Consider the following 15,569-nt stretch of genomic DNA (forward strand, 5'->3'; position numbering starts at 1 on the left):
AACCACACCGGTGTGGAAGCACCTGATTTCATTAAACTTTGTATCCCTGATTTACTCAAGTGTTTCCATTGTTTTAGCAGTTTCCTGCACTGTATATTCAGACACAATAAAGAGGTCAGGAATGGTGACATGCTTTTTCCTTATGGAAAAATGCATATCAAAAGTTTTGTTCACATTTAAACTAAGACATAACTGCTCAAACCACTGTGATACATGAGCCAAAGCTTCAGTTAGCTTAGATGCAACTTCTTCTGCAGTTGTGGCATGTGTGTATATAACAGTATAATCTGCATATATGTGTATATCAACACCATGACACACATGAGGCATGTCATTTATATATAAACTAAAGCGTAAAGGCCAGTTGCCAGACAATGAGACGTTCTGTTTGATTCTAACACACTATTCTGTCAGATAAATAATAATCTATCCATTTTAAAGCATTGGGGGAGAAATTACATTCAGCTAGTTTAGAGAGTAGAATTCTGTGATTTACAGTATCAAATGCTTTTTGCAAATCTAAAAACACAGATCCTACCACTCCCTCTTTGTCAAGTTTAACCTTCTCCCAAAAATAACAGTTTTCTGACTGTAATGAGAAATCACTAGTATTCAAGTGATCAGTCAATTACTCAGTAACTACCCTCTTTCCAGCCTTTGAAGTGATTGGGAAAATACTTACAGGTCTATAATTATTGACCATAAAACAATCACCAGACTTGAATACAGGGGTAACAACAGCTGACTTCCATTCCGTTGGGAATTTATGGGAAATGAATCAAATCTGTAATTGGCAGGGGCGCAACATTCTGAAATTGCATTCTGAACCCCCCCGCCCCCGCCCACACACACAGTTTTATAATTGGAATGTGATACAAACGAGGAAACGGAGTGCTTTAGGACCATGCGGATGTCTCAGAGCGGTCGGGTAGGCTGTTTGGAGTGTTTATCCGACTGGAGAGAAAAAAGAAACAAAATATAAATATAAAAAATATGCCCCTCCACTTCAAAAACAAACGATGTGCCCCTTGTTATTGATGATGTTAAAATATCTTTATGAGTTTTAAAGAACGCATTATCAAAACCATAGACATCTTTGGCTTTAGAGGTTTTCAAGCTGCTTAAGAGTTTGTGTTAAGGCAGTCATTGTTGTTCTCCTCCTCAAACGAGGAGGAGCATGGATCGGACCAAGATGCGGATTGGTGATTAATCATACTTTTAATGAAAACAGCAAACACGACACTACAAAACTACAAAACAACAAACTAACAAACCTTCAACCGTCCTGTGTGGCCCAAACACTGACACAGGAACAAACACCCACAAAACACCAGTGAAACCCTGGCTGCCTTTGTATGACTCTCAATTAGAGACAAACAATACACACCTGTCTCTAATTGAGAATCATACCAGGCCGAACACAAAACCCCACATAGAAATACAAACATAGACAAACCCACCCAACTCACGCCCTGACCAACTAAAATGAATACAAAACAAAGGAAAACAGGTCAGGAACGTGACAGAACCCCCCCCTTAAGGTGCGAACTCCGGGCGCACCAGCACAAAGTCTAGGGGAGGGTCTGGGTGGGCGTCTGTCCACGGTGGCGGCTCTGGCGGTGGACGAGGTCCCCACCCCACCATAATCAATCCCCGCTTCTTTATCCCCCTCCCAATGACCACCCTCCCACTAACCCCACCTAAATGAAGGGGCAGCACCGGGATAAGGGGCAGCACCGGGATAAGGGGCAGCACCGGGACAAGGGGCAGCACCGGGACAAGGGGCAGCACCGGGACAAGGGGCAGCACCGGGACAAGGGGCAGCACCGGGACAAGGGGCAGCACCGGGACAAGGGGCAGTACCGGGACAAGGGGCAGCACCGGGACAAGGGGCAGCACCGGGACAAGGGGCAGCACCGGGACAAGGGGCAGCACCGGGACAAGGGGCAGCACCGGGATAAGGGGCAGCACCGGGATAAGGGGCAGCACCGGGATAAGGACCAGCACCGGGATAAGGGGCGGCAGGTCCTGGCTGAGGGACTCCGGCAGGTCCTGGCTGAGGGACTCCGGCAGGTCCGGGCTGAGTGGCAGCTCCGGACTGTAGGGCAGCTCCGGACTGTAGGGCAGCTCCGGACTGTCGGACGTCTCTGGCAGCTCCTGACTGGCGGGCGTCTCTGGCAGCTCCTGACTGGCGGGCGTCTCTGGCAGCTCCTGACTGGCGGGCGTCTCTGGCAGCTCCTGACTGGCGGGCGTCTCTGGCAGCTCCTGACTGGCGGGCGTCTCTGGCAGCTCCTGACTGGCGGGCGTCTCTGGCAGCTCCTGACTGGCGGGCGTCTCTGGCGGCTCCTGACTGACGGACGGCTCTAGCGGCTCCTGACTGACGGACGGCTCTACTGGCTCGGGACAGACGGGCGGCTCTAATGGCTCGTGGCAGACGGATGACTCAGACGGCGCTGGGCAGACAGATGGCTCAGACGGCGCTGGGCAGACAGATGGCTCAGACGGCGCTGGGCAGACAGATGGCTCAGACGGCGCTGGGCAGACAGATGGCTCAGACGGCGCTGGGCAGACAGATGGCTCAGACGGCGCTGGGCAGACAGATGGCTCAGACGGCGCTGGGCAGACAGATGGCTCAGACGGCGCTGGGCAGACAGATGGCTCAGACGGCGCTGGGCAGACGGGCCGTTCAGGCACCGCTGGGCAGACAGCAGACTCTGGCCGGCTGAGACGCACTATAGGCCTGGTGCGTGGTACCGGAACTGGAGGTACCGGGCTGAGGGCACGCACCTCAGGGCGAGTGCGGGGAGAAGGAACAGTGCGTCCAGGGCTCTGGAGACGCACAGGAGGCTTGGTGCGTGGTGCCGGAACTGGAGGCACCGGGCTGGAGACACGCACCATAGGGAGACGTGGAAGAGGAACAGGGCTCTGGAGATGCACTGGAAGCCTGGTGCGTGGTGTGGGCACTGGTGGTACTGAGCTGGGGTGGGAAGGTGGCGCCGGATATACCGGACCGTGAAAGAGGACACGTGCTCTTGAGCACCGAACCTCTCCAACCTTACCAGGTTGAATGGTCCCCGTAGCCCTGCCAGTGCGGCGAGGTGGAATAGCCCGCACTGGGCTATGCAGGCGAACCGGGGACACCACCTGTAAGGCTGGTGCCATGTACGCCGGCCCGAGGAGACGTACTGGAGGCCAGATACGTTGGGCCGGCTTCATGGCATCCGGCTCGATGCCCAACCTAGCCCTCCCAGTGCGGCAAGGTGGAATAGCCCGCACTGGGTTAAGCACGCGTACTGGGGACACCGTGCGCTTTACCGCATAACACGGTGTCTGACCAGTACGACGCCCTCTCACTCCACGGCAAGCCCGGGGAGTTGGCTCAGGTATCCAACCCGGCTTCGCCACACTCCCCTTTATCCCCCCCCCAAGAAATTTTTGGGTGAGCCTCTCGGGCTTCCGTGCTAGCCGCGTACCCTCATACCTTCGGTTCCTCTCTCCGGTTGCCTCTGCTCTCCTCGCTGCCTCCAGCTGTTCCCATGGGAGGCGATCCTTTCTAGCCAGGATCTCCTCCCATGTGTAGCAACCCTTGCCGTTCAAGACGTCTTCCCATGTCCATTCCTCTGTCTGTCTCTGCTGCTGTCGCTGCCCTTCTCCACTCCGCTTGGTCCTCTTGTGGTGGGTGTTTCTGTTAAGGCAGTCATTGTTGTTCTCCTCCTCAAACGAGGAGGAGCATGGATCGGACCAAGATGCGGATTGGTGATTAATCATACTTTTAATGAAAACAGCAAACACGACACTACAAAACAACAAACTAACAAACCTTCAACCGTCCTGTGTGGCCCAAACACTGACACAGGAACAAACACCCACAAAACACCAGTGAAACCCTGGCTGCCTTTGTATGACTCTCAATTAGAGACAAACAATACACACCTGTCTCTAATTGAGAATCATACCAGGCCGAACACAAAACCCCACATAGAAATACAAACATAGACAAACCCACCCAACTCACGCCCTGACCAACTAAAATGAATACAAAACAAAGGAAAACAGGTCAGGAACGTGACAGTTTGTTTACTTTCACCTCAATAGTTGGAATCGTATCAAACATTTTGAGGGAGTCATCACACCGGGTGATACATAACTCGCTCACTGTAAACTTTTGCCCCAGATCTTGTACAGACTGAATAAAGAAATTGTTAAAAGTAGTGGCTATAGAGTAGCTAATCCTCGATTAATCTTCCATTAACTTTCAGTTTTATACCTCCTTTAATTTGTCTCGCCTCTTGCCTGTTAAACTGTCTATTTTTTTCAAAATTTGTTTACAATCACCTTTCGCCTCATTTATGATGTTAATGAAAAAGTTGGCTTTGAATTTCTTAACTCGGAGATTAACTTGTTCCTCAGCACTCTGAATATCATTCTGTCGCCATCTAGTCCAGTTTTGGGCTTTCTTTAGTGCAGCATACATTTTTTGAGTTAACTGCCACAGGGTGTCATTTAACCAAGGCTATTATTTATATATTTCTTTCATGTAATTGTCTTAGTATAATATGTTTTCAAATTAGTGAGCGTTATTTTATTATATCACAATTCTTTTCTAGGTGCTTGGATGTCAAGACATCATCCCACTTGATTCTCTTTAAGTCATTTTGAAAATGGACCGAGTCTCTTTTTGGTGTACAGTAGACAGAGGTTTGCCTTCTTGAGGGGTTTAAATTGAATCTCTGTTTTGAAAGCTTTCTTGCAATCAAAGTTAAATTCTGATCTGATAGCCTAGTTGTCAAATTGTATTTAGAGTAGCTGCTCTTAGCAACATCAAGGTATTTACATACACTAGTATTGCTTTCAATTGTATTCGGTTGCACAAAAACAGTCTGCGGGAAGCCAGAAGTTCAATACAATTCCATTTGAACTTACTGTGCCAGTGGGCAGGAAGGTTGGTCATTATGACGAAGGTAATTTTAGACAAAATATCTAAAGGATCGTATTGTTAAACTGACTTTCCAAACGTGGGTCTGTAGTAGACCTACTTCCTCTCTGCTTACCTCATGTCAATATAGAGGGACGTACATTTTCTCCTTTCCTTCACTCTTGATTGCATGTGCTGCCATAGAAAAAGAATGATTGAGCTATATCTATCTTAATCCACTAAATCCTGGCATTGTAGATAGTTTTTTTTCAGGAAGAAAAAGAGAATTCAGATTGGAATCTACCAGAAGTTGTTCGAATTGGCCACGTTATGGTGTAAGACTTCTGATGTTCAGGTGCCCTCCAAAAATGCCATTAGGTTTTAATTTAGGGTCCCACAGGACCTTAGCATGGTTCACTGTTTGAAAGGTCTTAAAGGGCGACTGCACCTCCTGATTTGGCATTGTTTTGAAGATTGCTCATTAAGAAAAGCTAGTGGCCATGACTGAAGTCAAACAAGTCGTCTTAGGGTGTGGTTTGGTGTGGATGTGATATGTTCGCATATCGTACCCTGGCAGGCACTGTTGTTTGTCCCTCCAGAGTCACTGTAGCAACAACATAGCCACTTCCTCAAAATAGTAATTTCTTTAAAATAGTCAGAATTAATGTAATACAAATCAAGAAATCTGTAATTCATTTTAAATGTTTTTTCAGAGTAGGTTTTAGTAGTGCAATTTTACATCTAGCTAAGGTGTTTGGGGCAGTATTTCTCAAGTAAAAAAATGTGCTTGAAAAATGAGTCAGTGCACTGCATACAGTCTATCGAGTCGGCAAAGTCTGGCTGCGTGCTCTGGACTGATTTCTGAGAACAATAACATGCCTACAACTTCATCGTCTGCAAGCTGTCAAACTATCGTGAATAAAACACAAACTACACGCTGTTTATCAGTGCCCGAAATCAGTAAGTTCCAACTCTGTGTTTTTCAATGAAGCTAGCAAGTAGTAGCTGGCAGGCACATTGAGCAGCCAGGCCACAATCAGCTTATCAAGTCACTGAGTGGCTACGTGTGTGCTTCAGTGTCGTTTAGACTACATCGGAGAGTGGATAAACCGCCTCTGCCCTCCGTTCTATTGGCGAAAGTGCAATCACTGGAGAATAAACTGGAAGAGCTCCGTTTGAGACTATCCTATCAATGTGATCTGAAGAAGTGTAATATCCTATGTTTCTCCTATGTTTCTCTGAGTTGTGGCTGAACAACGACATGGAAAATATACAGTTGAAGTGGGAAGTTTACATACACTTAGGTTGAATTTCTTGTTAACAATCTATAGCTTTGGCAAGTCGGTTAGGACATCTACTTTGTGCATGACACAAGTAATTTTTCCAACAATTGTTTACAGACAGATTATTTCACTTATAATTCGCTGGATCACAATTCCAATGGGTCAGAAGTTCACATACACTAAGTTGGCTGTGCCTTTAAACAGCTTGGAAAATTCCCAAAAATTATGTCATGGCTTTAGAAGCTTCTGATCGACTAATTGACATAATTTGAGTCAATTGGAGGTGTACCTGTGGATGTAGTCAAAGGCCTACCTTCAAACTCAGTACCTATTTGCTTGACATCGTGGGAAAATCAAAAGAAATCAGCCAAGACCTCATAAAAAAATTGTAGACCTCCACAAGTCTGGTTCATCCTTGAGAGCAATTTCCAAACATCTGAAGGTACCACGTTCATCTGTACAAACAATAGTACACTATTATAAACACCATGGGACCACGCAGCCGTTATACCGCTCAGGAAGGAGACGTGTTCTGTTTCCTAGAGATGAACGTACTTTGGTGCGAAAAGTGCAAATCAATCCCAGAACAACAGCAAAGGACCATGTGAAGATGCTGGAGGAAACAGGGACAAAAGTATCTATATCCATAGTAAAACGAGTCCTATGTCGACATAACCTGAAAGGCCGCTCTTTGCCTCTCCTGAGTCCGTATGGGAGATACAGCGACAAGACTGTAACTACCAATTGGATACCATGAAATTGGGGAGAAAAAGGGGTAAAAAAACAACAACAAAAAACATAGAGATCCATACAAAGCTCTCCCTCCCTCTCTCTTCATTTGGCAAATATGACCATAACTCTATCCTCCTGATTCCTGCTTACAAGCAAAATCTCTAACAGGAAGTACCAATAAGGAAGTGGTCTGAGGAAGCAGATGGTAAGCTACAGGACTGTTTCAGTAGCTCAGACTGGAATAGGTTCCGGTATTCATCCGATGACATTGAGGAATTTGCATCAGTCGCCGGCTTTATTAATAAGTGTGTGTGCAGTGTCCGTACGTACATATCCCAACCAGAAGCCATGGATTACAGGAAACATCCTAACCTATCCTAAAGGAGTGAAACACTAATCCGGACTAAACAAACAGGCTAAACGAGTGAAACACCAAACAAACAGGCAAAACATCAATGCAGGACCAAGATCGAATCTTATTACACCAGCTCTGACGCTCTTCGGATGTGGCAGGACTTGCAAACTATCACGGATTACAAAGGGACACCCAGCCGCGAGCTGTCCAGTTATGCGAGCCATGTGGACAAGGAAAGCAACACTGAACCATGAATGAGAGCACCAGTTGTTCCGGACGACTGTGTGATCACGCTCTCTGTAGCTGATAAGACCTTTAAACAGGTACTCAGAGCATGAAAGCACGCCCCCATTCAAATCGACGGGGGTTTTGGTGGAGCAAGTTGAGAGCTTCAAGTTTCTCTGTGTCTACATCACTAAGGACCCATCATGGTCCAAACACAATCGTAAAAAGGGCACGACAACGCCTCTTTCCCCTCAGGAGGCTGAAAAGATTTGGCATTTCACCTCAGATCTTCAAAAGGTTCTACAGCTGCACCATTTAGAGCATCTTAATTGGCTGCATCACCACTTGGTATAGCAACTGCTTGGCATCTGACTGCAGGCGCCACAGAGGGTAGTGCGTACGGCCCACTATCTCACTGGTGCTGAGCTCCCTGCCACCCAGGACCTCTTTACCAGGCGCTGTCAGAGGAAGGCCCTAAAAATTGTTTCCTTACTGTGATTGTTTTCAATAAAAATAGTCAACACCAAAAATTGCTTCTTAGCAAAGAGCAATTTCTCAAACAATAATTTTTATAGTACTGTCAGGGAGTGGGGAGGGGAAAAATTGCAAAGTAGCTGTTATTGGCAGAGGTTTGGAAGTCTCTTTCTTATTTGTCTTTGAACACATTTAATAGACCACCCAACCAAAACAGGTTGACATTTCAGCCGGTCTTTTCAAACAGCTCTTACACTCAAAGTGCATTATCATAATTTTCACAATTTCACAGTATTATTCCTACTTCATAGCGTGGAAATATATACAGTACCAGTCAAAAGTTTGGACACACCTACTCATTCCATGTTTTTTCTTTATTTTTACTATTTTCTACATTGTAGAATAATAGTGAAGGCATCAAAACTATGAAATAACACATATGGAATCATGTAGTAACCAAACAAGTGTTAAATTAATCAAAACATATTTTATATTTGAGATTCTTCAAAGTAGCCACCCTTTGCCTTGATGACAGCTTTGCACACTCTTGGCATTCTCTCAACCAGCTTCACCTGGAATGCTTTTACAACAGTCTTGAAGGAGTTCCCACATATGCTGAGCATCTGTTGGCTGCTTTTCTTTCACTCTGCGGTCCAACTCATCCCAAACCATCTCAAATGGGTTGAGGTCGGGTGAATGTGGAGGCCAGGTCATCTGATGCAGCACTCCATCACTCCCCTTCTGGTCAAATAGCCCTTACACAGCTTGGAGGTGTGTTGGGTCATTGTCCTGTTGAAAAACAAATGATAGTCCCACTAAGCGCAAACCAGATGGGATGGCATATTGCTGCAGAATGCTGTGGTAGCCATGCTGGTTAAGTGTACCTTGAATTCTAAATAAATCACAGACAGTGTCACCAGCAAAGCACCCCCACACCATCACACCTCCTCCTCCATACTTCATGGTGGGAACCACATATGCAGAGATCATCCGTTCACCTACTCAGCGTCTCACAAAGACACGGCGATTGGATCCAAAATCTTCCAATTTGGACTCATCAGACCAAAGGACAGATTTCCACCGGTCTAATGTCCATTGCTCATGTTTCTTGGCCCAAGCAAGTCTCTTATTCTTATTAGTGTCCTTTAGTAGTAGTAGTGTTTACACTTTTTTGGTTTACTACACGATTCCATATGTGTTATTTCATAGTTTGATGTCTTCACTATTATTTTACAGTGTAGAAAACAGTAAAAATGTAAGAAAATTACTTGAATAAGTAGGTGTGTCCAAACTTTTGACTGGTACTGTATAAAACACAAGAAAATAACTGTTTTGACTGCACTGGTTCTTTAACGGTTCACTGTTTCAAAACTGCAGGGTTTTTTCACATATTTGTTATACTTTTTATGTTCCAAAAATTTTAAGTTTTCACGTTTTGAACAAATAATGTTCAGCAAATGTCTTATCTAGTGAAGTTCTGCTGCAGCAGGGTTCTCTTGCCTTTGTACTACAGCTGCATACTATCTCTCTCTGTCTCTCACTCTCTCTTTTTCTGTCTCTCAGGGCCACTCCAGCTTCATCACCCATCTGGACTGGTCAGTGGACTCTCAGTACCTGGTGTCCAACTCAGGAGACTATGAGATACTCTATTGTAAGTATGGTCATGTTCAGTAAAGCAAACTGTAGCAAACTGTTTTGCAACTGAAAATGAAAATCTGTGTTCTTATTGGAAAAGTTCAGATAGCACCTCCACATATCAATCCGCTGTGTGTCGTTCCAGGGATCCCATTAGTGTGTAAACAGGTGGTGACTGTGGAGACCACACGGGACATCCCCTGGGCCACATCCAACTGCACTCTGGGCTTCCAAGTCTTTGGTGAGCAATGCAGCTGGATTTGTATTTGCTGGACACATACTATATAATGTCTCGTGGACAGATGGACGTAACATAGGATGGTATCGTAGCGTCTGTCAACAGACTGGGGGATGTGACAACTAATGAGGAACTTCAACGTGCACATATTTTTTTGGTCACTGGTCACTTGGACTAATCACGATTTTGCATCTTTCAAATTTCTGAAGGGAAGGGGCCATTTGACCCATACTTTGACTGAGAGATTCATTTATGGGGGTGGAGACTTTGTTTGTCTTGTCAGTACTTCTCCCCCCAGAACCTAATCGAGCATATGATGCAATTACAGTACGCAACATTTTTGTTCTGGGTTTCCAAGATTACATACTGTATGACCATTCACTTTGAACATTTTGTGTAGGGTATAACATAATGAGATAGATACTGTAACTCTGGTCCTGATCCACAGGGTTATGGCCTGACGGCTCCGACGGGACTGACATCAACGCCGTCTCCAGATCCAATGAGAAAAGGCTGCTCGTCACAGGAGACGACTTCGGAAAAGTCCACCTTTTCTCATTCCCCTGCTCTCAATTCCGGGTAAGATTGAAAATCTATTGTATATTTTGATTAAAAGAGCCTGTGAAGATGATGTGAGGCCATTGATTGCAGTTTGATTGATTGATTGATTGATTCTCTTCTTCTTCCAGGCTCCCAGTCATGTTTATGGCGGACACAGCAGTCATGTGACCAACGTGAAATTCCTGTTTGACGATAGTTGCCTGGTTTCCACTGGGGGCAAGGACATGAGCGTCATGCAGTGGCGGGTAGTGTGAGGCGGCCATTTTGGGGCAACAGACAGACAGTTTCTTTATGGATCTGGGTAGGGGAAGGGTTGTACTCCCTGTACAATGAGCTTATGATGAAGTTTCCCCTAGAAGCTGATCTTGGATCAGTTTTGTATTTACCCCATTAATGGGTTAGGATTTGGGGAGTGCTGATTCTAGGGTTGACTTCACTACAGAGTTGAGATTTTTGGTGGGTAGGATGGGTCGTGGGTGGGTTGAGGACGAAGAGCATCGTAACAAAAGGATGATACAACAGGGAGTACCTATTGTTTCGTTTTTTATCGTTCCGTCTGTCTCCTTTATTTTGTATATTTCACACCTCAGGAAACCAATAGAAAATTAGGAGTTGAATTTTTTCCCTTTGCCATATCAATGGTAGCCTCTCTGGCCTGGTAGACATAGCACTCCACATTGGAAAGTGGGTGGCAGGTAGCCTAGTGCTTAAGAGTGTTGAGCCAGTGAGCAAAAGGTTGCTGGTTTGAATCCCCAAGCTGATTAGGTGAAAAATCTGTTGAGCAAGGCACTTTAGCCAAATTGCTCTGGGTAAGAGTGGCTGCATAATGGAAGTTTTAATTTGTACTATGTGCATTTGATCTACACTGAAAGCACATACATTTGGTTCAAACTGACGCTGACAGAGAGTAAATGACCAATATCCCAATGATTACACTCTTTCATCATATGATGTGTGTTTTATAATGAATACATCAGCTTTACCCCCAGGCAGTTTGTTACTAGGCCAAGTGTGCGGTTGAATAGATGTGAATTCTGTGAGGCTACATGGGAATATGAAGATATTATCTCTCTGCTGCCACTGTCTGGCTTCCTGAGGTATTGAATGGTGTTATAATGACTACTTCACTAATGCTCTGCAAACTATAATACTTGATCAAGTATAACACTGGCATTTCAAAGAGCCCTTTGAAAACAAATGAATAATTATTTAAATGAATAATCAATGATTATTTACACCTGTTGAAAAGCATCATTTTGGGACCCAAATGACTGAAGTTGAACTCCATTTCAAACATATTTGGATTACACTGTTATATATCTGCTGCCGATGTCACTTCCTTCCTGTGCCTCCCTTATATTCCTGTACAGTCCTCAAACTAGTTCTGTAAATAAGAGGTTTGTACTAATCAGACCATTGCACTGTACTTGTTTTCTCTCCAATATCCTTTTCACACTATAGTGCCGAACCAATCCGCACCGCGCTGACTAAATATTTTATTTTCACATTGTCCTTTTCAGCACGGCTCCAGTAACTACGATGGAAGCGTAACCAGACTAGCTCAGTACAGCTTGTTTTTCTCGGTTTGGCTCGGTTTGGCTCAGTAGTGTGAAAAGCCCTAATGTGTGCTCCCCTATTGTTCACTGTTTACCATAGGCAAGTAATCACTACTCCAAGGCTTAAGGCCCACTCTTGATATTTACAGCTGTTTTTGATCTCTCCGAGGCTCAAAAGAACCTATGACTTAGCTACCATACTGACCTTGTCACCTTGACTCATGCCTCTTGTTTACTAGGCATATCCATGAACAAAACCTGTAATTCATATTGAAAGCTTTCCCCAAAGCCATGAAAAAGTAATCGCACCAAGAGTTATCTGTACCACACTGCTAATGTCTGAAATGGACTGGTCATTCATCTGGCGTTTGCTTTATAGTGATAAAAAGTTATGAAAGGTATCCAGAGCATGCATTACATTGGTTATACCTGGGCTGCCTTCAGAAGGGCACAACGTTGTGGAACGTTCATATAGAAATATACTACGAAGAGCAAACATGCCTTTCTGACATGTAGGATGAAGAATCGCGTCAGCTCTATTCATGTAATTTCCTCAATTTCTGGGGGGCACTGAGCAAATTCCATGTCTGCTAAGCACAAACTTGAACATTTGGTGCAACTTCCAGCGTGTGTTTACTGTGAACACTGAGGCTGTACCCACTTTAAGTTACAGTTTTAACAGTGTCCAAGTAGGCTAGTGGCTATTTGATCATAATATAGGCTTACCAGAGTGGCCTACCATCAAAAACAACGGAGAAAGTGCATCCCATAACATTTTAACAAAGAAATAGCTGTTTTATCATTCAGTCTACAGTAGCAGCCAATGTGTGGTGTTCCATGCTTGACATTAACCTGTTTATCCGCTTGCCCTTCAGACAAGGAGGTGACTGAACATTTTGTTGTGTTGTTTGATGCAAGAAACCACTTTACAAAATAAAATGCATTTTTATTCACATACCATTATTACAGAGAATCAGACAAATTATACTACCCTCTACCTATTGGCTACTTGGCTTATTCAAAATACAACACTGCTCTTTACCTGATTCACTTTTCAAAGATGTCTAGAAATGTACACGTTTTGTGCTCTTGTAGGAAGCAATCACTCCCCTATTGCTGACTACAAATGATTTATAACTGGGCTTATAACTCACTAACTAACAAAGGATATGAACAAAATGTGCACACGTGGCTACATGCAGCTTTCGCTTTGATCTCAAAACAAGTGCATCCACTCACGACCGTCCATGCTGTAAACACAGTCCAGTTCAAAGTAAATGGCACAGATCCATATATGGCAATGGTATATTTGCATATAGATCTACTGCAGCTCTGATTGTTTATGCCGGACCAGGATGAGTAGTGTGTGTCAATGCAATAGAATCCTACTCTGATGTGTTCTGCCTACAACAACATGTCTTGCATAATTGGTTTTGTTTCGGTATATTGCATTGAAAGTGGCTAATATTGAATTAATTAGATCACAATTGCCACATTGAAGAGATAGTGTTAACAGGGAAAACTCTAAAACAGTTGTCACCAACCTTTTCTGAGTCAGGATCACTTTCTGAGTCAAAATGCAAGCCGAGATTTACTGCTCAGATTTTTTTTAACATGACTTAAAAAACATAAGCCTATGCAACATTACCCAATTAAAAACAGTATTGTAGCAAGGAGGTTTGTGCAGTAAGTTATAGGCCCAATACATTATCACCTCATATTGGCTTTGCTCGAATTGCCCTGCTAATACATTGTTGTTCGGGCCATTTTTAAAAAATTAAGTGCGAAGGTGGCGTGGGATTCGGTGAAAAATATAAACTTTACCAACTTCATGCAAATCACCAGCGGCGACCACTGGGCGATGACCAATCATATCGAGTGGTTCCCATGACGAATGTGACGCTATGCGACCCAAGGCTGGAGACTTTCTTCAAATACTGGGATGGAGGCAAATGTAAGTGATTATAACGTCATAAGGAATCATGCAAAAAATGTACAGTTGACAGGAATATGTTAGTTAATGTAGAGACAAACGATTAAGCATATTTTTATCATAAAGTTAATTTACGAAAATCGCGATTTAGCATGCTAGCTGACTATCTAACAATAGCTAGCTGGCTAGCTTTATGGGTGTTGTGACATGTGTATGAAATTGTAATTCTGGTTGTTTAATGTTTTAGGGACTCCTGAAACAACCAGCAAACCAGACTGTCGTCTTGTGAAACAGTGGAAGTAAAGAATCTAGCTAGCTAAAGAATTTACTGCAAATTGAATGTACAATTTTTAAAGCTTGCCTTGCTGATATTTGCCATGCAATGCAGATAGATGAAATAGCGTAGCTAGCTATGTTCTTGCTTATTGTGCAGTGGAGGATAAAAACACGTGTATGCCTATGGATGTGTAGCTAGCTATCTAGCCGATCTGTGTATGGACCCAAACGTTAGGTATACATATTAGTTCAGAACCTAGCTATGAACCTCAGCTATCATAGCCAGTTGTATCAACTTCAAAACATTAATGAAGCCTAAGGATTGAGTAGAATATAATATAACTTTGTGCCAAGGATGCAAGGCATATATACATATAGTTATTACCCTGCATGAGATCCCCACATTGTTGCCTGTACATTTAATATATTCACTGATCATGTACTCTACCTTGGCAAATAAAGGCGCAGTTCAGGTCTTTGAGATTATTTTTCAGTCATATCCTTTACCAGGAGTATCAAATTCCAGTCTTTGAATGATGCTGTGTCTGCATGTATGTATTACAATTATACACTTCAACAGTGTTTACCAATCTTGGTCCTGGGACATCATTGTTTTGTTTTTGTACAGACATCACACCCTTACCTAAACAGCACCTTCACCTGAGAAGTAGAAATCAAAGGGAGAGACACTGGGAATTGAATAATTGCAGTTGACATAGCTAAGTAAATGGAAGAATACTCTTATTGCAATGTGAATGGCTCTTAAAAGAGCCTTTGGTTGTGCATAGTGTAGTCTATGGTGTTGCCAGGGAACAGCACCCTCTTTGAAGAAATAGGAGGTGAAGATCTCCCGCACACGGATTGCCTCTCTTGCTGCGTTGTTGAACCCCATCCTTGAAGCATCCTTCAGAGCAGCAGACTTCTCCTCTGGCACATGGTGGCGAGCTGCAGATCCCCTCCTGGTCCTCGTGTCCATCCTCATGAAGTTACGCAGGACACAGGTAGCCTTCACAAACCTGAATTCCTCCAGGAGGCAGTCCCAGATGGCCCTGGTCACCCAACCTTGCAGTGCCCTACATGTTAACTGTAGGCATTCGTTCTCCAGTTACAAGGTATCTGTAGGAATATGGAAGACAATGTAATTATTTGACTTTTACATCACCAGGTCATTGTGGATTACTAAGGTATAATATCCCTGATAACAAATCATGATAACATTGATAGATGCATGAGCACACATATGTGCATGTGTAGCATGTGATAATAACAGGACCATATCAAGGATAGCATCATAAATGAATACATAAATACCACTTGAAGCTTGATGACGAGTTGATCATTTGAATCAGCTGTGCAGTGCTAAGGCAAAAACATGCACCCCTTTGA

The 15,569-nt window shown here is 44.0% G+C and overlaps 1 protein-coding gene across 4 annotated transcripts in view; it reads left to right on the forward strand.

Annotated features, from left to right (window-relative positions):
* Positions 1–12,937, forward strand: part of LOC129812537 (echinoderm microtubule-associated protein-like 1) — a 91,724-nt gene extending 78,787 nt beyond the window's left edge. For all 4 annotated transcript variants that reach the window (XM_055864174.1, XM_055864173.1, XM_055864172.1 and 1 more), the window contains 4 exons: positions 9,548–9,635; positions 9,765–9,860; positions 10,306–10,436; positions 10,547–12,937. In XM_055864174.1, coding sequence (XP_055720149.1) covers positions 9,548–9,635; positions 9,765–9,860; positions 10,306–10,436; positions 10,547–10,672 — 441 coding nt within the window. In that variant the 3' untranslated portion in view covers positions 10,673–12,937. The remainder of the gene's footprint in view (positions 1–9,547; positions 9,636–9,764; positions 9,861–10,305; positions 10,437–10,546) is intronic.
* The last annotated feature ends 2,632 nt before the right edge of the window (positions 12,938–15,569 follow it).

The sequence above is a fragment of the Salvelinus fontinalis genome, chromosome 16 (assembly GCF_029448725.1).
Source record: "Salvelinus fontinalis isolate EN_2023a chromosome 16, ASM2944872v1, whole genome shotgun sequence".
Lineage (NCBI taxonomy): Eukaryota > Metazoa > Chordata > Actinopteri > Salmoniformes > Salmonidae > Salvelinus > Salvelinus fontinalis.